This window comes from Anas platyrhynchos, chromosome 3, assembly GCF_047663525.1.
Source record: "Anas platyrhynchos isolate ZD024472 breed Pekin duck chromosome 3, IASCAAS_PekinDuck_T2T, whole genome shotgun sequence".
NCBI lineage: Eukaryota > Metazoa > Chordata > Aves > Anseriformes > Anatidae > Anas > Anas platyrhynchos.
In genome coordinates this window covers 15,439,545-15,464,974 of record NC_092589.1, presented here as the reverse complement: position 1 = coordinate 15,464,974, position 25,430 = coordinate 15,439,545, and the positions used below count along the sequence as shown (strand labels likewise).

Sequence of the window (25,430 nt, the reverse complement as noted above, 5' to 3'; positions counted from 1 at the left end):
AGTAATTTCTTTGTTGCCAGTTCTGCTATTGCTTAGGCAAGGAAAAGGTTTTGTTATTCTGTTGTTTTTGTGGTTGTTATGCTTGGACATTACATTGGACTGCGTTTTCTGCAAGGCGAGAAGCAGCACTTGACTTTGAGCTGGTGATCAAAGGGATGCTTGCTATTGTCTCCCAAGATGTGTGGCTTTTATTTATTGTTATTGTTTTTTCCTTCAGGTTAATTGTATTTTCCATGGACTTAGAATACTTACTGGGTGCATGCTGGCCAAGCAAAGAGAATGAACCCAGTGCTGGCCACGTAACTTTTGTAGTATCTGAGGGCTCGTGTACTTCAGGGCTCTGAGAGCATGAGCTGGGGAACAAGGTTGGTGGCTTCGTAAAGCCTCTTAAAACCAACAAGAGTTTAGAGGACAGCACAATCTCTGAGGCTGAGCTTCCTGTGAACCATAATGCTGTTAGCACTCTCGTCTGGTTCTGGTTTTGTGTCTATTGTCCACCAACTGGATTTCTTAGGGGCAGTATTTGTGTGCCTGCTTGAAGAGGAGGTAAGAACAGGGCACACAACTTGTACTACGTGGCCTGCGTTTTATCTTCAGTCCTTTTACCAGCACCATATTATCTGGTGTCACTTCGTAAGGGTGCCGTAAGCTTCAGACACTCCAGGTATTCCAACAAGTTGCAGTCAGAGCATTCCCAGACTTATTCTGGAATACAGCACAAGCTTGGAGGGATCAGACAATCTCTCTGTTTATCATCCTAGGCTTATACCTTATACCACAACTTCTCCATCTGTGAGATATTAGTTGTTCTGAAAACTGTTGACAATGTGAGAGCTAAATTCAAAGACTCATTAATGCAGGATACATTTAGGGAGCAGGAAGAAAGAAAAGACCAGTGAGCAAGTTCTGTGTCTTGAGCAGATGAACATAGGTGGGGATTTTTCTTCTATTTTTTTCATATTTTTATAAGTTTGTTCAATGTGTAAGGATCATATATGGTAAAGCACCATATACCTGCTCTCCTCTGCCATACTTCAGGTGATGTGTGCTTGTTTTTAAGCAAAAACAAAACAATAAAAATAAACATTTACTTCAGTTCCTTTTATCATTATACCTTAGTCACCAGGCTGTTTGATTCCTTTGTGTCCCTGCTGCCCAGTACCACTATTGAGTTCTAACTGGACTCAGATTTGCCTAGAGAAGCACGGTGAGATTGCTACCCAGATAATGCACAGAGGATTGGGAAGGAGATGGGACGAATGGGAGTATGAAAGCAAATGGAATTAGATTTTCTCTTCCCTGCCCCCACACTGCACTCTCCCTAGTTGTGTTTCTGTGTGCTCCTTAATCTAATTTAGTCGCAAAGTGCTCTCTAGAGTAACTGGTCTGTAGTAGGTGGGGAGGGTTAGGCTGCAGATGCCCAAAGTGATGTTAACCATCAGCCCTGAGCAATAATATTGAGGAGGTGAAGCACCCTTGCAGCAGCTTCACGCTGGCAGAAAAAGTAGAAAACTCTGCTCTAGAAGACATTGTTGCAGAGCCACTCTGAAGCTGTGCCTGGAAGAAATCCCAAATGCTGAATAAAGAGAAGAGAGATTTTCATATATTTTAAAACTTTTCTTTTGTTTCTCTCTCTTTTTTTTTTTTTTAATTAAGAGCTCAATCTTTCATTTCACCAGGGAGATTATTTCAAGCCAACAACGTAGATTCTTCTTTCATCATTCTCTTTCAGTTCTTTTATATGTGAGGAGTAAAATTCCCAGATATGTAACACAATCATCCCGTATGCATCTTTTCATCATTTGGTTCTGAGGCACAATATAAAATATATGTAGGAGAAGGAGGTCACTCTCTTTTTCTGGATGCATTTTTTTTTTAATTTAACTTTCAGTCATATTCATTTTTTAATAGACACTTTCTGCTCAGGTGGGTTCCGTGCACTTTCCTAGAGTTTCATGTATTACCTTACATTATGGAAAATACCATAAAAATACTTGCCATTTTTACATCCACCGAAATTCATAACCTCAGTCTTGCTTGTTAGCTATTCTGAAACACTGTGAATTAATTGCCAGTAATACAGATGGTGGACTTGGATTTTAGGATGTTGTGATGTGTTTTTTGTTTGTTTGTTTTAAAAATCTTTGACACTCTTATTTTTGGCCAGTTTTCTGTATTGAAAACACTCTTGATTTTAAAAAAGGGAAAGGCCAGCAATTCCACGGAACAAAATCCACTAGAAAGTTTATTGACACAGATTTTTTAATTTATTATTTTATGTCAATTCACTGATGTCAACCAGTATGGATTTTTTTTTTATTTTTATTTTTGATATCAAGAGTCAAGGAGCCCCTTAGCAGGCAGATAGCATAGGCTGTTGTTGAAAATGTTTCCTTTTGATTTTTTGAGAGATTAGTTGAAACCCTGACCCTCTGATATACCTAATGTGGGATGCTAATGCTAGCATGAATGGTAACTCACATGGCAGGATAGAGACAAAAGATGGTTGGAACCAGAAAGTATGTAAGGAAGCATCAGCAACATTTTTTTCCTGCGTCAGCAATTAGAAAAAATTAGTTGTTTTCAGGAGTCTCATTACTCAATATTTCTCTGAGAGTTGTAGAAAACATAGTTTGATGTTTACTCCTTTGGACAGGTAGAGCAGATGTGTATTAGCCATGTGGCCATTTGATGTCCAATGTGTGCTGAGAGCTTCTTACAGCTGGTCTGGAGTCTGTTACTTTGGCTGCCATCAGCATTTCCAGCATCTGTATCAGAGTCAACAGCCTGGTTAGCAGGAGGGACGCTGGCTATTATGATAATCAGGGCAGACTGCCAGTGCAAAAAGCTATTTTTTTCCAGAGGTTTTTGTTTCAAATGCTTGTAAGTGAGGACAGAAAAATGAAGGGAAAGAGAGGCAGCTTGACAAATTTCCCAGAGAAGATGCTGATTTCTTTACCATTTCTCCAAGCCCCCAGTACCGGTGCTCTCTTGTTTGAAGGGTGACAAATACTGAAGACAGATCACAGCTCTTAACCAGTAAGGCATGTCTGACCTGAGATTTCCAGTTTCTCAAGGGAGTGCCGACAGTGATAGCGCACAAAGTATTCCTGGTCCATTACCCTTAGTATGCAGCACCAAAAAAATATTACTTACATATTTACTGAAAAATAACTTGGTCACAGGCGGCAGGATTTCTGGGACTGTGAAACTCCTGAGGTCCCTTTCCTAGGGAATGAATCTTAATTTTGTTCAAAGCTGTGAAGTTTCAATGGGAGAGATCACAAGATGCCTGCTTGTTTGTGGTACTTTGCCATCAAGTGAAAATGTAGGAATTCATGTAGCCGAGGAATTTATGAACCTGGGACTTCCAAATTTGGGTGAATGAACTAATACTGGAGAAAAGAAACAGTGCTCCTCTTCATTGTTGTCCTTTTTGTGACTCTGCACTTTCATTTCTTTATTTTATGGTTCTGTTCAATGCTCACCAGAAAGCTGCTGGATTGCTTCACTCCAGGCAGAGATCAGGGTTAGCCAAGCCCCCTACATGCACCAGTGCTTGCAGCCGTAAGGTTCCCTTCAGTTGTCTAAACGAGGCTTCATCTACTTTCTCTTCTTGATCAGTCGGTAGCAGACAACCACCATTATGTTACTTGTGTTAGTTATTGCTCATCAGTTACCCATCAGCAGTGGCCATCTCATCGCCTGCTCCAAGGAGAGCTTCATGCAGACCGATCAGTAGTCGGTCTCTGTATACTCTAGGTCACCCCTGATAGTATTTCTGGTGCTCCCATGAGTGAGCAGCATGGGTTAATAGTCAGGACACACAAACCTTGGCACTCTGTCCTTATCATGCCAAATCCAGGCTTTCAACAAGCCACAAAGTTCCTGAGACATCAAGTCAGATGGGGCACGCATTTCCTGCAGGAAGGGGTCTTCAGTGACCACCACACATATTTGCTTCCTGGTGCAAACATTTTTGTCAGGCTCAGATGGCTGTGAGGTCTCCTTGACAGGCCTTGTCACTCCTCCCCTGCTCCCAGGTAACTCTCTTCTGCAATAGCAGACCCACGTGTGGTGCAGGAGCCTCCTGCTGCCAGCTCCCATCCTTTTGGGAGCCTCCATGCGTTTTTCCTTTGAACGTAGCTGCATGCTGTCACTTTTTCCTTGCATTGCAAGGGTTTGGGATCCTCACTTTCAGAGGCTCTGTGAAGACTCTTGGTCTCTTGTTCACCCTTCTGGATGCTGTGCAGTCTGCTCACCTCCTTCCCCACCTCACCAGAACTCCTGCATTTGACAACTCTGGACCTGCATCAAAGCATTTGTCTTACACATGAGGCCACTGCAGAGGCACCAGGTGGATGGACCAGGTTATCCTCGTCTATATGCACGAGTGCTTCAGAGAACACTGTTCATGATCTTACTTTCCCCTAGAAAAACTGCACAGGCTTTTCCTAGTTGCATCCCAACTGGCCATATCCCTAATGATTTCATCATTTAGGAGAATTTCAAGCATTCATTCTGTTGTGTGGGCTGTGAAACTGCATGGTACTTCTTACAAATTAGCACTGTACGTGCCAAAATGAGAGAGAATGCAAGGGGGACTGTATCTGCCCAACTACATGTACCCTGTCTGTAGATATCCAGAAGCAACTTCTTTAGGGCTGGAGGCAGGATAGCAGATGAGATGTATAGAGCCAGTGAAGCAATTGTTATGGTCCATATGGAACAGAGTAAAGAATGCTACAAAACTTCAGTGCCTTTTTACAAAACCAGATGAGACAACAGAGTTAATAATGCATATGATACCACCCATCCAGTTGTAAAGAGGGTATTGCAGATCTAAACAGTATTCAGAAGAGAGTAATGACAAGCTCACTTGGAGAGGAATCAGAAAGATTGTAATTAGAACCTGGAAGAAGAAGAATAAAATAAATGTTGTAACAGTCTGTAAAATACTATAAAGCCTTGAGAAGGGAGTAAGAGAGCCTCTGTTCTCTCTGGTTACACAGGAGGAAGATAGTCAGTGAAATAGGTGATAAACCTAAATAAATCCCAGTAAAGGGATGCATTTGTTCTTGAGGCATCACTTGCTGCCACACATAGTATGCACTGGAGTATGTGTGCAGGGCAGAAACTGGTCTGAATAGCAGCGATGACACGGCGTGTGCTGTGATAAAGAAAAGGACCGCACTGGAAAAAATGCCAAAGGCTGTTATAAAATACAGGGAGGAGGTTATAAAATGGCAGATGAAATTCGGAGTAGGTAAGTGTGAAAGGTGATGCTCGTGGTGTGTTTAGGAGGGAAGCAGTTCCAGTTCCCGTATTGGTTAGTGGCCTCTGAGCTGACAAGTAGAGCTGATAAGTGAAACCTTGATGTTGTGGAATATCTATGTCTTCGTGAAGCTAGGATACTTTAAGTAGCAAAAGTCATCAGGAAAGGAATACAGGACAAAACAAAGGTCACTGTGGTGACACTTGATGATACGCGTATGGCTTTTCAGAGTTTTCATATTGTACCTGAGAAAACTTCAGACCTTGGGACTGATCTGAGGTAGTCTGAGTATCTGTTGGCCTTGTTCTTGCAAAGAGCATATCTTTGTCTTGGTCACAGGACGATGGTAGCAGCAGTTGCAGGTATTGGGCCATCTCTGCCACCTGTGACCAAAAGCATTTGCTCTAGAGTGCTTTACTTCTTAGCCCCTTTACTCTGAGGCATTTATAGGGGCTTCACTTGGTGAGTGACTGTGAGAAAGCTAGCTCAGCGAGTAAATATAAAATCTGTTTAGAAACATTTAAAAAATGGAGATACGAGAAAGAACTGATGTTGCCTTCCATCCTGATGGTGTTCCTCCAGAACCTTTGCACCCCATTTTTACCTTTATGGAAGAGAAAATTCGGAAATGTGTAGACTCTGAGGGGAGGTAGCTTGGGAGCAGTGTCATCTAGGGTCAGTCAGAACTTTGTCCAAGCTACTGAGACGTAGGAAGTACTTTTTTCTTCCTTTAATACTTAAAGCAATGCCATTGCTTCATCCAAGGCCGCTATCCTTTCTTTTTCAAACTTATGCAGCCCCCTCCAGTACCCTTTTCCCCACAGGATCTTCCCAGGATTTGTGCAATTACATAACTTTGGTGGCAGGGGAGTGTAGTTTTTGATAAGATTATGCTGATATGAGATCTGCTTCCTTACCAGCATGAGGGTTCCCATCCAGCTGGGGTGGTGCAGTTTGAAGCTGGCATTTGTTTAACCTGTTCATTTCTCAGTTTTTCAGTCATGGAAGGCTTGGAGATCTGTTTAAGAAGACATGGGTTATAGAGGGTAACTATTACTTCAGCTCCAGTTAATAACTGCTTCCAGATGCAGAGGATTCTCTTCTGAGAAACAAATCTAGTTTTTCCTTTGTGATTTTTTTTTTTGCCCCCCTTCCATGAAAAGGTTCATTTTGGGGTGAATCCCAAGACCGTCCATAACAAATATGACATTATGGGATACATGGACCTTTTCTATGAATCTAACCATTTCTTCTTCTAAATACAGCCTTCTGCCATGACTGAGGCAGGGATGAGAAGAGTCTTCTTATTCCCTGTATTGTCCCAGTTGCACAACCGACCTTTGCAATGCAGCAATGAACTGTAAGCACTCATTGCTGAGACATATTTTAGACAACAGAGCTAAAAAGCTAGAGAATGGGTTGAAAGGTTGTCTTTTAAAATTTTTGGAAGTATCTTCTGCAGCAAGCGTACAAGAAAAATCATCATCTCACCTTCATTTTTACAGCAGAGGGTGTTCAATACAGAGAACCAGGGCTGAGTAGAAAATCTGAACTTGGAGGGGAACAGAGACATGACAGATAATATGATGAGCAGCCTGTGCTCGTATGCTGGAGGTGTGTGGAGTCATGAAGGTCTTCAGTGCTAATGTAGGTCATTTTTTTGACAATAACTCCTTCATCATTACTGGTCTTTGTTCAAGTCTGCTAGGCTTGTCGCTAAGGTGCCGTACAGACAGCGTTATGCTTTTCCCCTCTCTGTGACACCCTGCCTTCAGCAACACATTCTCCGTGGTTCCACAGATATTAATTGAAAGTGATGGAGGTTTTAGCAACTTGGTCTTATTTATTAGAGAACAGAGGAGAGGAGAGGCTTTGCTATGTTTTTCCAGGAGCCTCTCTCTGCTTGCAGGATCTGGCACTGAGCTGTTATGCTCAGCAAGCATTTTTTTTTTTTAGCTTAGTCAGCTGCAGCCCATTGATTAGATCTCGGTCTCCTCGTGGCTCAGACTGCACTGCAGTAGTTTGCAGTGCCTTGCTGAAAATACCATGCATGTGCGAGGGCGGCTCTGTGATTCGGTGGGTAGAGAGGAGAGGTTGTAGGCAGGGCGATGCGTAGCCTGTGTAGACGAGCATGATGAAGGCTGCAGAAATGTGTCAGCTAATTGATATATTTATTTTCCAAGTGTCTGTGCACAGTGTTAAAAATAGCCTTCACTGCAGTGAGCAAGGTATTAGAAGAGGAGAGTATGGTACATTTTGCTATAGTTTTCCTCCCTGCTGGAAAGTGAGCTATAAAATAACACAAAGGATGTTAACTCCTAGATCCTAAGACCCCAAATATTCAAACATAGAAGTCCAGTAGCTTTTTCACGTACTTTTAACTTGAAATGTATCTAAGAGTATAATGTTACTGATAAGATTAACAGCTTTGCAGTAGAATAAACAGATCTGTGAAGCTGTAGTACTCAAAGTGCTATATTAGCTTAGGAAAGGATGTAATTTTTGTCTTTATATTGTGAAAAAGGTAATTGCAGAAAAGGCTGATGGCACAGCATAGTCACATTAATTCACATAGAGATGGGAAGAAGGAAAAAAGCGGACCTATGTCTTAAAAACATTGCACAATTAATGTATTATGAAAGTGCCATTTCTGTGGGAGTGAGTTAGTTACAGAATGTTATAGAACACTAAAACTATAGGACAATATAGAAAATTGTGTACAGATTCTCATTGTTACTCTTCTTGTTGGAGTACCAAATTTGGACTTAAGAAGGGAGTGTGTGTTGTTTTAAAACATTACAACTATGCAGTTTAAATGTACCAATTCAAAATCTGTTGGTGAGCAGGGACTTTTGTATCTTGTCCATTAGAACTTGCTGGTTTTTTGCTTTCTGTACCTGGAAGCCCTGGTGCAGTGACGGTGACCTCAGATCACCTCTGTCAGGTTGTTGATGGTTTTGTTTTTTGTAGCAGCTTTCTAGTCAGAGCTCTTGTACTACAGGGGTGAGGGGAAAGGGAGCAGTCAAGGCTCAAATCCTATACACGCCTGGAGGGCACTGAGATCCTATTTTCCATTTCTGAGTACTGCCATGCTGTAGGGGGCTTCAAAACACCTGAATGTGTCATTCCTTCCTTTCTGACTGGTGCTGTTCCACTTGAAGCTCTGATTATTCTTCCCATTGGACTACAGAAAGAGGAAAAGAAAGCTATTGCTCTGCCCAGTGGTGAGGGAACAGGGGCTTCGCACCCTAGGCAAGTGAATGTTGAGTTGGATTGCAGGTCAAGTCTCCCCTACGTCAGGTAAGTGCGTTTGCTGCCAGGTTACAGAGTGCCTGTCACACACTTTCTCTCTTGGTAATAAATATTAAATTATTTCATGCACAATGCATCCTTTCCGACATGGATGTTCTCAGTCTTGCATCTCAAAGTGTCCTGTAGCTTACAGGTGTGGGTGCACTCTGGAAGGAGGGAGGTGTGATTTTCATGTCTGTCTGGGGATGGGGGAGGTTGGACTTAGCTCTCCTGCATCCGAGTGATTGCCACGGCAGTCTTTTGTCTTCTGCCTCATTTGAAAAGGACCGTCTTTTCCACCTGACTCCAGGAAAGCATTAAGAGCTGTAAATCCTAAGTGAGATGTGTCTAATTCTTGACAGCTCTCCAGAACATTTCCATTTCGCTCTGTTCGCTGCTCTGTGTAATAAATAGTGTGTGGAAACCTTATCTTTCTTACTTAGCACTTCCCATGCTTTCCATGGGGATATTCTGTGCTACTTAATCCAAGCTCTAGTGCAGAAATCATGTGTTTAGCCTGTTATTCAGAAAGACAAAATGATCACTTCTCTGTTTTCAGTGTTTAAATCCATTGGAAATTTGGAGTTCTCCTAAAATGAAGAAGAAAAGATAGCCTTTTAGCTAATCACCTTCACGTCTTTTGCTTTGGAAAGAATACTCCAGGACTACTAAGTGACTTTCTCAAAACTAAATTTGTTGCAGAACCTGCAGAATTCATAGAACTTGCACATTTTTTGATAAGAGGAATGGTGACATTCAAGTAAGAAGCTCTGTTTGGTTGATTGCTTTTGATGAGTTGATTTCTATTGGCAAATGTATGTCTCAGCCAAGATTTTTCTTCAGTTTCCTGAACTTTGTTTTAAGGTCCGTTATAATATTAGCTCTTGCCTCTGATCAGGGTGATCGTTGCATTTTCATGCTGCGTAATTCATACCTTAAGATAACGTCTGTTCACGTGGCTTAAAAGCAACACTGATATTCGGTCTGCTCTCTTGCAAACCACCATTCTGCATCCCACCACAGGTGGCAGAGGTCTAGCATTCTGGACAGGGCACTGCAGCAAGCATCAGGGAAGGGGAAATAGCCTGAATTCGGCAGCTTTAACACCTGTGAAGTTGGCCAGCCAGTGACTGTGAGAAGATGACTGGTGAGGAGGCAAGGTGGTGGTTGCAGAAATAAACAGAAATCTGATGTGGGAACCCATAAATAATCAAACAGGGAAGGGGACATCTCTCTTAGCTTTTAGAAACTAAAGCACTGATGTTAGAACTTGCCCTGGGTGAAAAATGCAGGAGATGGAAGAGAGCAAATCCCCTTGCTGGTTACTAATATCAGTCTGTTTGACTGGGGAGCAGAGGAGGTAATTCTAGGGAGGCAAATCACAGTAGAACCTGTATGCATCTGTGCTCTCAAATTTGTTTTTTATACTTTCTGTTAGGAGTGTGTGATATGTGATCGGGGGAAGTTAGTCTCTAGAGGGACCCCTCTCACCATTTACAGAGCACTCACAAACCACACAGGCTCGCTCAAAGTTTTGTGTCTAAATTAAACCACATACAGCACCAGGCAGCGGCGCGGGGAAGGATGCTGGGGGGTGACAACAGCTCGACAAGACGCCCAGGTTTCTGAAGGGATGCAATATTGAATTGTTTTTTAATTTATTTCTGTTTAATTTTTCTCCTCATTTTGTTGTTTTTTATCATGTTTTCCTTTGGGTTTCTCTCTGTTTTACAGTTCTTTTGGGCTCTTCTTTTGAGGCTGTGTTTGATGCGTTGGCTTCCCATCCGCTGCTCGTAACCATCTCTGCTATGAGTTGTGAGTGAGCCATCATCATGCTTCTGGGTTTTCATTTTGTTTTGCACTTTTGTTATATATGGAAGTCCAAATTACACCTGATTTTCTTTTCCCTCATGATATGTTTGTTTTTCAGCAGGATCCTGACAGCTACCTAAATGTGCTGCAGAGGCCTAGAGTATTTGGGATTCTGCCTGAGGGGCTGGCAGACATTTGGGCAGTGCCAGAGACTGTGGTTTTGTCATTTTTTGTGGTTTCAGAGGCGAGGGGAGGGGAGTTCTGTCATCTGACGTTTTTGACCCTGGATTTCTCTATTTATTCATTTCTAACTCCCTACTGGGACAAAATGTGCTGCTGCTGTTAATGATTCTACAGAGTACTGCTGTTTAATGACTCAAAATGCATGTAAGAGATGCAGAATTTGTCTCTACAGAAGAAGTGTAGATGTATTTCCTTGTAAGCCTAACTGCTGGGAGCAGGAAATTCCTAGCAGTCACAAAGATACGTGCTTTTTGATTAATTACAGCTTCCTTTCACTTTTCCTTCTTACTCCAACTTTTCCAACAAGTTACTTCAGTCCAAGATGCATCTCAAAGTGCTTGCTGTGATCTGTGACATTTTCTCCCTCCCCTTAGCACCTCCTCTTCGGTCTGTGCTAACTCTCCCTTCATTTTCTTGCTGCTGGAAGTTCCTTTCCTGTTTCCATGACAGCTGGGTGAATGATCCCAGATGACAACAGGCCTGCCAGGGGCAAAGGTGGTGGATCTCATGAGATGTTTGCACAGGCTTCTAGAAGGCTGGGGAGGAACCAGTGGTTGTGTTCTCTGAGAGTACCACAGGCATAAGAAATGGCGGGAGGAAAGTTTTGGCACTCAAATGTAAGCTTTTAGAAATGGAGATGAAGAACAGGAGCTTCAGAGTAGCAATCTAGAGACCAGTGAGGCAAGAGGAAAAGTTTTGATGCCTAGGTAAGAAGGTGGTATAAGGAGCAGGGATCCGGAATCATGATGAAACAGGAATGCTCCTGAAGAAAGGGGAGCATATACAGGAAAGACAGACTTCATCTGAATCGTAAGGACGACACTGTTGGCCCTTAAAATACAGATGATCATCCGTGTTTGAACTGGAGAACGAGAAGAAGCTGATGGGTGCAAGACAGCACGCAATTGCAGACGATACATCCACTCTGTACATAATTTTGTTACCAAATTTTGTCTTTGTGATGTAGCGAGCGTTGCCAATATATGAAAGGAATATAATTTTTGCTCTACAGTACTAGTCTAACACATTCTCCCAAGCTAAAACTCATTTTAAACCTTGCTTCTGACACAATGCAATATATTTCATATCTGTCATCTCCCTGACAGCTCTGTGTAATAAATTACTTTTGCTTGTGTGCTAGACACAATCTGAATTCAGGAAGAGACAAGCTTTATCCTGAGTAACATTTTTCATAGTAACACTGATGTGGAAAAAAATAAAAATCATGTATGGTTTAAAAATTGTACTTCAGCTTTCTAGCTTTTTACCTTACAATTTTGGGGGTTCAAACCAATTGCTCTATGCATGATTCCATAATCTGAAGTTCCTAACTGTTAGAATTTCAGTTCTGTGTCAGGTGTGGACAGGTCTGGAAGGCTGTGATGCTTTATCCAGGGTATCCTCCACTGCTGGATTATGCAGTGGTGGGATGAAATTTTTTTCATGGGAAGAAATGAAGTTTGTAAAGAAATCATCTGACAAATTAATGTTGATGAATTCAGAAGAGAAGTCAGTAACAGTTGAGTATACAGCATGAGCTACAGCAAGTGCTGAGGCAGGAACTGTTTAGATGAAAAATAAGGTCTCTCCTGCTCTCCACAGTAATGGAAACATTTGATTGCATTGATTAGTGACAGTCAAAAGACATGACTAATTGCCTTGTGACTGGCAGGGCAGCCAAATACAGCCAAAAGGAGGGAAAACCTTTAGGAGGAAGAAAGCTATTAACACAGTTAGCGTCTGCCTGTGTTGTTCAAAGTTCTAAATATCCAGTCAAAATAATTGCATGGTCTTGCTCAGTTTGAGCAGTGTCCCTTCACTGAGGCAGTATATCAGAGAGGACTGGAGAGACAGCCCATTGGGTTCAGCTGTGCAGAATGGCTTGATGAACTGGTTCATATTGGCTCTTGTAGGGATGTACATGTACGGTTAAATGGTGGGTGGACGTTTGTTTTGTTAATGAAAGAGGAGGGGAATACATCCGCAAACTGCCCAGGAGTTGGTTTCAGAACAGATCTAATTAAAGACTGTATAGATACTGTGCCACAAATAGTAAGTATTGATCTAAGCAGTATTTTCAGAGACATTGCCAACCAAACCAAAATGTAGTACCTAGTTCTATATATACAAATTTGTATTTGATATCTGAGGACACTGAAGTAGGATAAAAGCATAAAAGATAAACTCCCCTGGAATGCAGAGACTGAACAATGTTTGTTCTGAAAGTCCTACAGATCATACACTAGAATTGTTCATAATTTGCTGCTGTTTCATCTCTCACACTCACGTGAGTTTCCACACTCACGACGGCAAAGAGGGATGTCCTCTTGCTTTTTAACATGTAGAGGACATTTATGGTGATGGGTGATTCCAGCAGACGTGTTCCAGTGGCCAGTATTCTGCTTTTCAGAAACTTACATCAGCAAATTCGGTGGAATACTGAAAAATATTTTGCAGTAATTTGTCAGTAAGCATCTGAAACGTATGCTCAGTGAGGAAAGAGGTGTGTGGTCATGGAAATAATATCTTGACTATTACCTGCTGCTAAATAAGTAGCTAATAGCTCAAGCTAGTGGACTGCAATGTTATATGCTGCATTAAGTACATGGCATATGCATGTGTGTGCTCCACGTGGAGTGTGACTTTTTGTTTGGAGTCGCTGTAACTTGGGAGCTGCACTGTATACCAGTCAGATGTGTGTTAGCAGCATAGTTGCTTGTTTAAAATGCATTTGAAGTTGTAGTCTTTGTAAAAATACTGAAACTCAGAGCAACTTCCCCGTAGCCAGAGGGAAGTGACTGAATTGTGTGCATTTAAACTGACAGAAGCGTGCCCTAGAATAAAAGTACCAAATTTAAGGCTTAGCTCTGAAAACATAGGCACAGCTGAAACAACAAACATAAAGCAACTGACCTAAGTGGGACAGCTCACCCAAATAGAGTATTTATTAATATACTCAGAATTCTGCCAAAGTAGCATATTAATTATCAGTGTCTAGTGCTTTGCCCATGCTTAACATCAAGGTGCCTGGGCCTGAACCTTGCTTTGCCACGGGAATTTTGAAAGCACTGTAGTTAGCTCTGGTGTTTCTAGCTAAGCTGGAAGGATTTGTTGGATGTCATTCTTTAAATGCACATTTTTCAGAACAGAGTAAGTAAGCGTCCATGACTTAGTGTCCTTGTGGAGGCAGCAGTGGAAAGATTTGGGGGTGTTGCTCAGCACCCAGAACAGAGGAAGCCTCCAGCTGTGAGCAATAGTCAAAGGAGGACTGCCTTCGTCTTGGAGGTGCCTTTATCAAGCCTTCATTTCTGGGTACATGAAGATCGAGACAATCTGAGCAAGAGAAACTGAAGATACATGGTTTACAATATACTGTGGAGAAAAAAAAAAAAAAAAAAAAAAAAGGCAAGAGCCCCAAAAGTCAGAGGATCTTCGTTTTTATAAGTCTTCTAGAGGATGTTGACAAACAATGTCAGCAAATACATATGTTTGTCATCCCTGTGTTAGACCAAGGGATCCCTGTTTTTGTCACACGCAGGCTGCCCTCAGGTTTGCTGATGTTTTTCCTGACTCTTTTTTGCACTAGCACTTCTTTACTAGCTTTTTCCTTGTCCTGGTATTTAAAAAGGAAAATATGATCCTGGAAAATGTTCTTATTTCTATGTCTGGACTATTACTGTTCTAACCTATCTCTGTAATCACTTTGCTTTCTGTGTAAAATTATTTTTTTATACAAATACAGAATTGGAAAAGCTGTCTGTTCAGGTGGCTGCTAGAGCAGATGAAGGCATAAAGAGTTTTTTTTTGCCTTGGGTCCATAAGAAATAAAAGTATAGATGAGAAGTTCTCAGCAGTTAGCACATGGGGTTAAATAACCTGCTCTGTCTCTGAGATTTTTCTATTGTCTCCCTTCAGCCTCGCAACGTTGCTGGTTTTCGAGGAACAGTCCGTTATGCTTCAGTGAACGCACACAAAAACCGAGTGAGTATTTCTGGGTTATAAAGAGTTAACAACAGGGTTATTTCTCCCTGGATAAGTGTTCTCAGGTGGAGAGGTCTAAGAAGTGCAAGTTCTGGTTTACAGCCTACAGAAATTAATAAATCCTACTAATTTCATTAGAAGGTCAAGGCTGTTGACTGTAAAATCATAATTATGATTCAGTTACTGGATCCTCTCTAGGTGGTAAATTTGATAATTGTAATTATTGCATTGTCAGACATGCTTAAGGGGGAAAAAATCCCACTAAAACAGCATTCCGTGTTAAGTGCCAGGCTGCGTGCTAATTTCAAGTATAACTTGGCTGTGAGTTGCAAAGTGCTGGGTCACCAAATCCATTCAACACCTGGAATTTTTGTTCTTAACAGCATGGTCTCAGGTTAAAAGCAACCTAGTTAAAGTCAAATTTATTTTTCCCTGAAAAGAGCCATTATTTCCAGTGTCTGGCCTGTTTCATTCTAAACACTTCTAGCAGTCTCATCCACCATTTTTTCTCAAAACACTTTTGTCCTGTGTCAATAATTCTTCCCACATAGGCAGTGAAGCATAAGTCCTCTGGTTCTGCTGCTAAGTGCTTGCCAGATGAGAATTAGCATCCCTCCTGCCTTATCTCCAGGTTTCTAGCATCCTAAGTGCTATTGCTTTTTGAGACAGGGTATTTGTAATCGTAAATTGGTATTGTGTATGTTCAGCATTGATATCGTGTTTCTAATCATTGCACTGTTCTATACATAGCAAAAGCATTCTTGGAGCTTTTGCTTATGGCCTCATCTATAGACTGGGACAGTAGCTCAGCTATTTGTAAACCTGTAATCAACTGAGCAGGGTGCTGTTACCTGAAGAGAGAGTGTTTTGTTCATCTCTTCCCTTGCCACAAGCACCACAGTCCCATCTTTTTTCCTGGTCCTGGCACTTACTGGACCCTTCTGCAAGCCAGTTAAACTCAATCAGCTGAAAGAATACTTGCTATACACAAACGTATGTCTGTGTGTATGTTTTATACATAGACATACACATTAAATAATTAAATAAATAGTAAACTGTCCCACTTTAGTTTTCTGCTTGCAGAGGGTCCTGCAAATGCCTGTGCTGGTGCAAGCTAAGATATATAATCTTTGTGGTACATAATCTTTGTTGATTCTAATTTTTCTAGTATGTCATGAAAAGTGTTTGTATGGAAGGCAATGTTAAATAAAATTCTCCATAAAGTGGGATTTAAGAAATAAACATCAACAACAAAAACGTTCTCCAAATAGTTTGCTTCGGGCTCCTGGGGGACATGGTACTTCAGATTCCTTGGATGTGCTAGGGAATTCCTTTCCTACTTACAAATGTTTGTAAGACCCAATGCTCTCTATTTAAAGAGCCTCTTTGTAGCTATCTGTAAATTCCCTATGTTTGAAAGTAATATATTTAATGGGAGGAATCTGCTAGAAGCTGAACTTCCAGGAAAACTATAGCAAAACCAGCTCAGTTCTTGCTGAGAAGAGGTCTGAGATTTGGTAAGCCTCAGACTAGTATATACACTGCTATCCCTTAACAATGGTCTGAATTCAGTTTTATTTAGGATGAGTCTGTAGCATGACTTGGCACATATCAGGAAATTTCAAGTCTTTTTAGGGAAAGACGTTGCTGGCTGCAAGATGTCAATTATTGCAGAAGGTGGAAAGTGTGATAAAGGGAGGGAAGTTGAATGCCATCATGAATTCTTTCTGTTTCCTGGGGGATACTGAGAAACCTAAAGTGTGATTTTTGGAAGAGCTGGATAGTGCCAGCTGTAGCTGGCATCAGCTGAAGGTATATTTAGGCACAAAAATTGCTGCATAACACATGCTATTCTGAGAAATCTTGTTCTAAGATATGCTGAGCACCAAAAAATGAAGTCCTGTGTTTTTGACAATTTCAGCCTTAATCCTCATGTTCATGTTTCAATTTTGTATTTGCTAGACCAGGAAGAGAATGGTATGCGGAGAAGTTACAAATCTGTAAATTGTTGTGGTGCGTGGTGATGAGAGTTTTAATAAAGCCCTTGAGTAAATGCTGTCTTGTGAACAGAGTCGGAATGATACTTTGCTTAAAAACAGTACTAAAAAAGACTTTCTACATACAGGTGCTTTTTTTCTTAATCTAGATCAGACCATATCCCATTAATAAATGTGCTGTACACTGAGTGAGGGAGAGTCCTATGGAAAATTAGTGTTCTGTTTTAAATATTAAAAAACTCTTTCCTATTGTATTCGCAAGGAAAACAGATGAAGCTATTCAAGTGACTGTATTGACATTGCCCCATTTAATAAGTGCTTGATTCTGCATCTTAAATTTTTAATCTGGCTTATTTGATCGTGTAATGGGAAGTATGACTTCTCTTCCTGCTTTTTAAAATGAGGTAGCTCATCTGGAGAGCACACCTGGACCACTGAGCAGCATGGAACTTTGCTCCTCAGTCTTCGTCTCTCTTTTCTCCAGGAGATGGGTAGACATGATGATCTGTGGTCCCTCTTTTACATGTTGGTGGAGTTTGCAGTTGGTCAGCTTCCATGGCGAAAGATCAAAGATAAGGTAGGAAACCCAGTGTCTGTGCTTAAGACAGGGTGCTATATTTTGTTATTATGACTCTTATTATTCCTCTTTTTGCAACTGAGTGCTGCTTTTTGCTGGAGTAAAGCTGGAGCCTGTTTTTCATCAGATCTTGCTGCAAGGTGCTAACCTGTTTTTGTGTGCTGTGACGCACAGAGTAGAGCTTGTCTTGTTTGGAATAGATGTTTTCTTATGCACATAGTTAATCATGTTGGATCAAGCAACTTTGACTTTGTTCTTGTAAAGCAAGCACAAAAGTGGAAAAACTGCATCAGAACTGTCCTTTTGACAAATAAGCAGAGCCTTGAGAAAGGAGGGAGGATAACTCTTTGCCATGAAAAACAAGCCAAATGGGAATTGCAACAAGAAAGTTGAACAGAATAAAGCTAACTGTTCATGTTACCTTGGAAGTACTTTGTGCTTGAGAATTAAATCGCGGAAAGAAATATGTTACCTGTGCCAAAGGCTCTGCTGAAGGGACAGCTTCTGAAGAGTGTTTCTGACTCACGATTCTCCTTTGGCCTTTGCCTGCAATGGTCTACCTCACTGTGCTAGGGATACCAAAACAGGAGAAGTGCCTAGATACCGTGCTGTGTCTAAGCAGCAGCTGTGTTCCTGGACTGCATGGTATTCCAGGAATGATAAGACCGAGGAAGTATGAATATGAAGCAATAAAAGAGATTCTTGACTTGAGCTATTTTCTGTTTTTCAGGAACAAGTTGGCATGATAAAAGAAAAGTATGAACACCGAATGCTGCTAAAACACATGCCTTCAGAGTTCCACCTGTTTCTGGATCATATTGCAAGCCTGGACTACTTCACTAAGCCAGACTATCAGGTAGGAGCCTTTCTTTGTTACCAGCCTGATGCACAGCAGTCTGGATTGGCATTTGTTGTTTTTCTAATTTTTCCATGCACATGTTCATATCAGGCTGATGAATACCTTTTCTAGGACCAGAAGAAAAAGGTTGGACTGTACATTTCTTCCTTGTCTCACCCTCTTGCTAACCCTGCCCAAAATAAGCGCTTACTCTAAAACAGAAAGCTCTTCCCAAGCAACAGAGTATTTCTGGTTTTCATTAAACCATAAATGTTGCGAGATACTCCAAATGTGGCAGAATTTTAGCACAGCTTGCCAAAGTCTGCAGAGAGCCTGTGCCAATCGCTCAGCAGTGCACACCAATCCTTTTGGTTTCTTGCAGGTTTATGTAGGCCTGAGCTATTATAACCTTTATTTAATATTCATCTTAACATTTTTTCTTCCATGCACTATTTGCATGTGTGTGATCTATTATGGTAGTTCAGCTAACACAATATAACTGAAGCAACTTGATTGTTCCCCTTTATCACAGTGCTTTTCTCTCCACATTAAAGCCAAAGCGATGAAAACAACATTTTACGAGCAGATCTGTGCAGTCTTTTGAGTGACTGCTTCTGTTGACAGTGCATCAAATGAGTGGGAAGATGTGGCTTTGTATGTTAGCCACGTACATGTTCAGCATAGCAACCACAACTCATTTAAAAAAAAAAAAAAAGTTTTTTCAGGAAAAAAATCACTTTCTGGATAGTACAGTGGAAGTATAACATTTGCAACTAAGATGGAGGGCTGGAGAGGGATGAACTGCAGGTGAATTGAAGGGAGAGACTGGAATTTATTTAGTCAGGATCAGGAAAGACGAGAGGGGATCTAATTGCTGCTTTCCACTGTCTCAAGGAGGGTTGAAGGGAGGATTGAGGCAGATTTCTTGGAGGCATACAGCAAAATGCAGGCAGCACAAGCTGCATCAAGAGAAATTGTGACTAGAGCTAGGGGCAAAATTCAGAATGAGGTTTGTTATGTATGGAACAGGTACCTAGAGAAGCTGTAGAATCTCAATCCTTGAAGATTTCCAAAACTCAACTGGACGAGGCCCTGAGGAACTGAATCTGACTTTGTAATGAGCCCTGATTTGAGCAGATGGTTGAATTAGAAAGCTCTTTTTGTACCTACATCCTCCTATCATTCTATTTCAGTATAAAATAATTGTGTCTGAACTGTACTGAAAAGCCATCTTTGAGATAGGAATGGAAGGAGGTGTTTCCAGACCATTTTAGTGCAGTACAAATCCTGAACAGCTTTTTTCACAGCTGGGGATTTGTCAGAAGCTGTGAATTGTCTCCTTGCCCTCCGTTTCTTGCAGGTGCATCTCTGGGAAGAAGCATACAAAAGGGAACTCCACAAAAATCTGGCACCTGTAGCTCAATGCTGAACTCTGATTCTTTTAGCTTGACTGGAGGTATATTCCAGCCAGCAAATTCTCCAGAGGTGTCCTTTATATTCACTTACCTGAATTTATTACTGAGAAAGATTAAAAAATATATCAGATGGCATCTGAATTTGACACCAGTACCAGACATTCAGAGAAGCTAAGGAAGTGAGGAAAACATGTCTATTCAGATATGAAGTCATGGGTGGTTTAAAATTTGGAATGATAAGATTAGAAATAAGGAAACAGAATAAAATATATATGAATGCAATTTAAAGTTACAGTTTACTATTTCTTTTCTTAGCCCTTTATTATATTTCAATTTAAGATATACATACTAATCACCAGGTGAGAATTAGGATTCTGAATATTGACCTATCGCTGGACAGGTTTAGTGTTCGATGTTGCTGTTCAGTTCTGGTCAATCTCCAAGTTCTTCCCTTTGAGAGAAATTATTACAAAAGGGCAGCTGCACGGTTTTGGAAAAGATATTTTTCTGGCCTCGTAGCATGTCTCCAATGGTGTTGTCTGTGAGATTATAAAAGAATGAACATTCACTGATGTTTCAAAAACTCTCAAAACTTAAGGATCAAAGATCCTTGAGGCTCAAGAGTCTCCTCATCCAAAAATGTCTCTGTATTTACATCTTGGATATATCTCCGGACACTAGATCCCTAACTCCTTTCTCCCCCTTCCCAGCTACACACTATCTTCCAAACCTCCTCGGTGTTGCTCTGCAGTTACTCTTTTACCCATACTAAAGTCTACTGAGTTGTTTTTTGCACAGAAGGAAGCCTTTCCACACCTTTGATCTTCCTCTGAACCTTTCCAATTGTACATTTTTGAGGTGGGGAATTGCCAGCATTGCGTGTTCAAGATGTGTATATCCCACAAGTGATAAACTGCAGTTGTGATGTTCCGTTCCATTCCTAAGTCTTCCAGTATTCCATCTGTTTGATCTGGTGTCAGTGCAGTTTTGATGGCTCCCATCTCTGTACTGAGTGAAGTTTTTGCTTCTTTTGCAGCAACATGAGGTTTTGGTAGAATCCTTCCTCTCCCCTCCATCATTCTGAGGTGGAGAATGAAGCATAAACGCTGCATGTGAGCCTCTGATTACCAAATCACTCTTACTGCTCCCTCCTCCCTCACTGTCTGAAAGTTGATGTATTTTCTTTCTGTCTTCTCCTGATGGATGTCCCGGGCTTGGCAGGATGCTGGATATCATAGGATGCTTTTGGCTTTATAAAGAGGCCAAACAAAGATGTAAGAAGAGGCATAATGGGTCAGCCTCTCCTTTCTTGCTCTTTTGTTAATGGGGACAGACAGATGGGGACTGGCTGCTGCTGCTGTGCTCTGTCCTCTGAGTGGTCTTTTCCTTGAAGTCTGCAATCTTTATCTTCAGCTTTGTTATTATCAGCATCTGGAATTGTCAGTGTAGGCAAATATGCCCATGTGAAGGGTGGGAAGAGTAGGATGGTGAAATACACCTAGAGTCCTCACCATCATTATGCAGCACACGTAAAGGAAAAAGCAACTGCATCTGCTATTTGTAGTTTTATCAGTGTCACAGGAAAGATGTTTTAGGGGTGGAAGGCAATGCAGATCCTTTATATTAGTGACTCCTTGCCTTTTTTTTTTCCCCTGCCATTTTTTCTCCATATTGCTATTTTTAAAAAGAGAAAGAGGAAGAGAAACTTTATCACTCACAGCTGTATTTCTCTCTCCATCTACCCTGGTAACCCAGCTTGTGTTTTTATTCTCTTTGTGCGAATTCTATCCTCTTTCTTGTAGTTTTGCAATTCTCCTTCCCACACCCTCACTCGTATGTGATTTTTGTGTGTGCACGCTTGTTAGCCACCATGATTGTCTCCCTTTTGCCTTGATTAAGTAACCACACTACTTCCCTTTCCCCTACCAGCTCTGAGTGCTATTCTGTTCACCTCTAAACCCTCTTCTTACAGATCCTCCAATACTACAGTTCGTACCACTTCCTCTTTTAGCAGCTACCCAGGGAACCTTTCTCATCCTGAAAGGAAACCACGTCATCTCTGAGCTTTTCCTGGGGGAGCTCAGCCCTGCTACAGCTGGGCCTGGCTGCAGATGGAAGCTCAGGAAGGCTAGTAATTAGGCACATTCATGAGAATACATCCATCTGAGTTTACTAAGTCCAGAAATGCATTTGCTAAGAGCAAGACTGTGACCTTTCATTTACTCACACTTGGTTTTGAGCAAGAAATTCCCTGCCAACAGCAGCAGCACAAGTCCTGTTTCCACCACAGGTGAAAGGAGGCTTCATGATATGTGGCTAACAGAAACTCAGTCTTACCATGTTCAACTGTCACAAAATTAAAATCCCTTTCTGAGCAAAGGAGTTGCTACAACTGGCATGTCATGTCCAGTTTGTCTCCACTCTTTGGAGGAGTGTTACCTGTCCCTTGGTCTGGCTGACAGCCAACTCTGGGAATTCTCTTACTTAGACATAGTGCCACTGCGGGAGGAGAGCTGCAGAGATCTTTTGGTTCTAGGTCACAAACAGGAGGAAAAAGTTGGCTCAACTGAAAGTGGCAGATAGGAATTTAATTGCAGTTTGCTGAAGGTAGTAGGAAATGGCAGGCTCTCCAGGCCTTCATGCAGAATGTTTTCTGATCGTGCTGATAAACACAACTGAAATTTAAATACAAAGAAATAGGGGTTTTATTCATGGTAACTTCTATTCATGTCCTAGTGTTAATTCTATGCCATAAGTCACATGTCTTTGTCACCATATTCTCTCTTCACGTTGAGTCTGCTCAATTCTGAATTATTTAGATGAATAATATTATTAGAATAACAAGACCTCACATATGGCCGTGTTGGCCTAGAGCATCCAGATTGTTTTCCTTTGACAGGAGAACATCACGATTCCTTGGGTGGTGCACTGCTGTGTGGAACACTTCATTCTTTTCGTAAAGAATATCTGTTCTTTTTACAGATAACCTTACTTTTTACAGGCAAGATGGAGATTAGATTATAAGATGCACTTCATACTCATGCTCATACTTCATTTTTTTTTGTGATAGCTTCTCTCAGCCACTTAGAATAAATTGTTTTTGCAAATTTATTCCAGCTAATCATGTCCGTGTTTGAGAACAGCATGAAAGAAAGAGGCATCACTGAAAATGAAGCCTTTGACTGGGAGAAGGCTGGTACAGATATCTTGTTGTCCACTAGCACCTCTACTCCACCACAGCAGAACACCAGGCAAACCGCAGCCATGTTTGGGTGAGTATTGCAGTTATGACAGTCAAACTATGGACGTGCCCAATAACAAGCTCACCGACAAGTTCATTATTGAAAGATTCAAAGGCCATTATGATCCTGGAAAGTAGGAGCTGCCTGGTAACCACTACTTGATTTGACTTTATGTATATTAACATCTATCTAAGGTAATGGAACGTGGCTTCAGACCCTTTCTGTCCTGAAAACGTATTTTCTACTTGGGATGAGTGCGTGGGTTGGAGTCACATTCAGGAATGCCTGGAGACCTTTGGCATGGATTACTGGAACCCATATGTTTTGCATATTACATGGAGTGCACACAGCTGGAACTTCCGTGAGAGTGCCTGCTGCAAGGCAGCTGTTGCCTTGCTGTGGGGAGGTTTTATACAGAGCTGAACACATCAGAGTGCATGTGCTGTTCATGTCCAGAATGTAACTCCACATCCTTCATGGGGTGTTTCATGTGCTAGTGCAGAGGTGCACAGAGATTGATGCTCAGAGGTGAAAATATGTCCAAACAGAAGTTGATAAGGTTTAGCTCAGTGGTCTGTCCTAGTGCTTTTGAGGGAACAGATAACAATAATCCATAGTAAAATTAAAGAGCATAAAAGCTACAAAGCCTATTAAGCCTCATTGTCTTGTGCAAAGATGAGAACTATGCTTTAAACTAAGTAATGTGTAATGGGCACTCCTGGAAACTTTTGAAGACGTTTCTATTCCAAGATGCTTTCACTGATCTTTTCCACTATCTTTGTGGCTGTATGTTAGGTGGATTCCTCCTGTTGTGTTTCATGTTGTGAAGTAATGCTAGATTGCCTGGTTTTTTTTCAACCTCAAAATACACTAAAAGCTGCTAAGGAATTTCCGTGGGGCAGTGTGATGGGCCACACTCCATAAGTACTGATGTTATTTCCTTTCTTCTTGTCTTTTCCATAGTGTGGTTAACGTCACTCCAGTACCTGGCGATTTGCTTCGTGAGAACACTGAGGATGTCCTACAGGGTGAACATCTGAGTGATCAAGAGAACGCTCCTCCCATCCTGTCAGGCCGGCCAGCAGAAGGTCTCGGCCAGACACCAAATGCCGCTTTCAACGAGGCAGAAGTTTGGGAAGAGACAGATGTGAATCGCAACAAACTCAGGATCAGCATCAGCAAAGTAAAGAACATTTATTTGTCTCCTGTGGTTGCTGGTCTTAGGGCAATGAATTCATAGACTGCTATAAGCAACCTGGATCCACTGCTATGGCAGCCATAGTACAGACTAAAGATCACCATGGAATTTCTCTGTGGAAATGGGGATCACAATTCTTGGACACAGTGGAAGCCATTGGGATTAATTTGGGGTTTTATACAAAGGACATTTTTGAGCCCAATAATGCTAGGGCAAATCTTTCATATAGCCGTTATATCATTATGTAGGATCTTGGTACTTCAAGCAATGGTATTCTAGTCCTTGAGTAGCTGATATGGTATCAGAAATGTCCCGGTTTGGGAAATTATAAACTAAAATTTTACTGCATTTTTATCTTGGGCAAATAAATTCAATCTGGGGTGTCTTCATAAGCCGTTTTTTTCCAAACCTTGGTTCATCACTAGCCGAATTTTTGTCTTCCAATTTTTTAACTTTCCTCTCTAAGGGTGGTACAATCTAAAAGCAGCATATAATGATGGATTTACCCCTGTGAAGAGAGAATAATCTATTATAAATACTGTTGTATTTTTGCATTCCAAGGTCATATTAGTTTTTTTAGTCTACATGCCATGTAGACTTAGCTGGTTTTCCTTATAATCCTTAAGCTGTTTCTCAGTCTTTTCTTGCAAATGTGACCTAATTTCTTGGAGGCTTACCAGCTGATGATTCCATCATAAGTGCTATGTTTGAGAATCTACCAGTTTGTTTATTAGATCAACTTACATATTGTAAGTAAACTAGTATTTGCTGTGTTGATCTCAATTATTTCAAAATCAGAATGTCACATGGCATGATACCAGACGCAAACAAAATCTGTCAGCAGAGAAACCTTCGTCAAGCAGACATAGATTTATCAGGGTGTGTTGGATTCACTTCACAAACCTGTCTTTAATGGATATTAGTGGAAAAACATTAATTGTATGGTAAATTTACCAGCTGTTCAGGTCTGACCAGAATTCACTTTAGTCTCTACACAGGCATGAAGTTAGTCCTTCTTTCAGCCCTATAGCTATCTCCACTATCCTTAGTCTCATTAGGAAAGATTATTTTAGGACAAGAAAGCATCTCACCTAACTTACTTAAATTCTCCAATGCGTACAATTTGGATCAACATGTTATTTGTATGAAACATTAACAGAAGCATTCCTCAATACTGAGACTTACAAACCAAGTTCAAATCATTTCTACATCTCTCTCTGGTAAACTAAATGTGTGCATTCGCAGAAGTTCTCATCTGAAGGCACATGAAATAAAAAAAAAAAAAAAAAAGCCTAACAGAGTGGGGCAGTTCTATTTCCACAGCATACAAAACCAAAAAAAGAATATTACAGAAAAATCGTGGTAACTCCTATGTGTTCTTCTGTTCCTTACAACCACCAGGTGCCTTGATGCTCTTCAGTCAGACCAAGACGTGTGCAAGGGAGTCCTAAATGTCCTTTCCACATGCTAGTTGTACGCCATGGCTGGGTACTCAGCACTGTCATTTATTCACAAGCTCTGCCGTAACAGCAGCTAGAGGCAAGGGAGGTTTCTGCAACAT

At 41.2% G+C, this 25,430-nt stretch overlaps 1 protein-coding gene across 9 annotated transcripts in view; it reads left to right on the top strand.

Moving 5' to 3' along the window:
• The window catches only part of TTBK1 (tau tubulin kinase 1), a 103,382-nt gene that overhangs the window by 37,821 nt on the left and 40,131 nt on the right, over positions 1–25,430 (top strand). For 8 of the 9 annotated variants that reach the window (XM_027453547.3, XM_038176969.2, XM_038176967.2 and 5 more), the window contains 5 exons: positions 14,537–14,602; positions 17,084–17,176; positions 17,907–18,032; positions 22,547–22,701; positions 23,635–23,854. In XM_027453547.3, coding sequence (XP_027309348.3) covers positions 14,537–14,602; positions 17,084–17,176; positions 17,907–18,032; positions 22,547–22,701; positions 23,635–23,854 — 660 coding nt within the window. Of the gene's footprint in view, positions 1–21; positions 10,188–10,300; positions 10,382–14,536; positions 14,603–17,083; positions 17,177–17,906; positions 18,033–22,546; positions 22,702–23,634; positions 23,855–25,430 lie in introns of those variants that run through there. The other variant, XM_013097172.5, reaches the window with a different exon arrangement.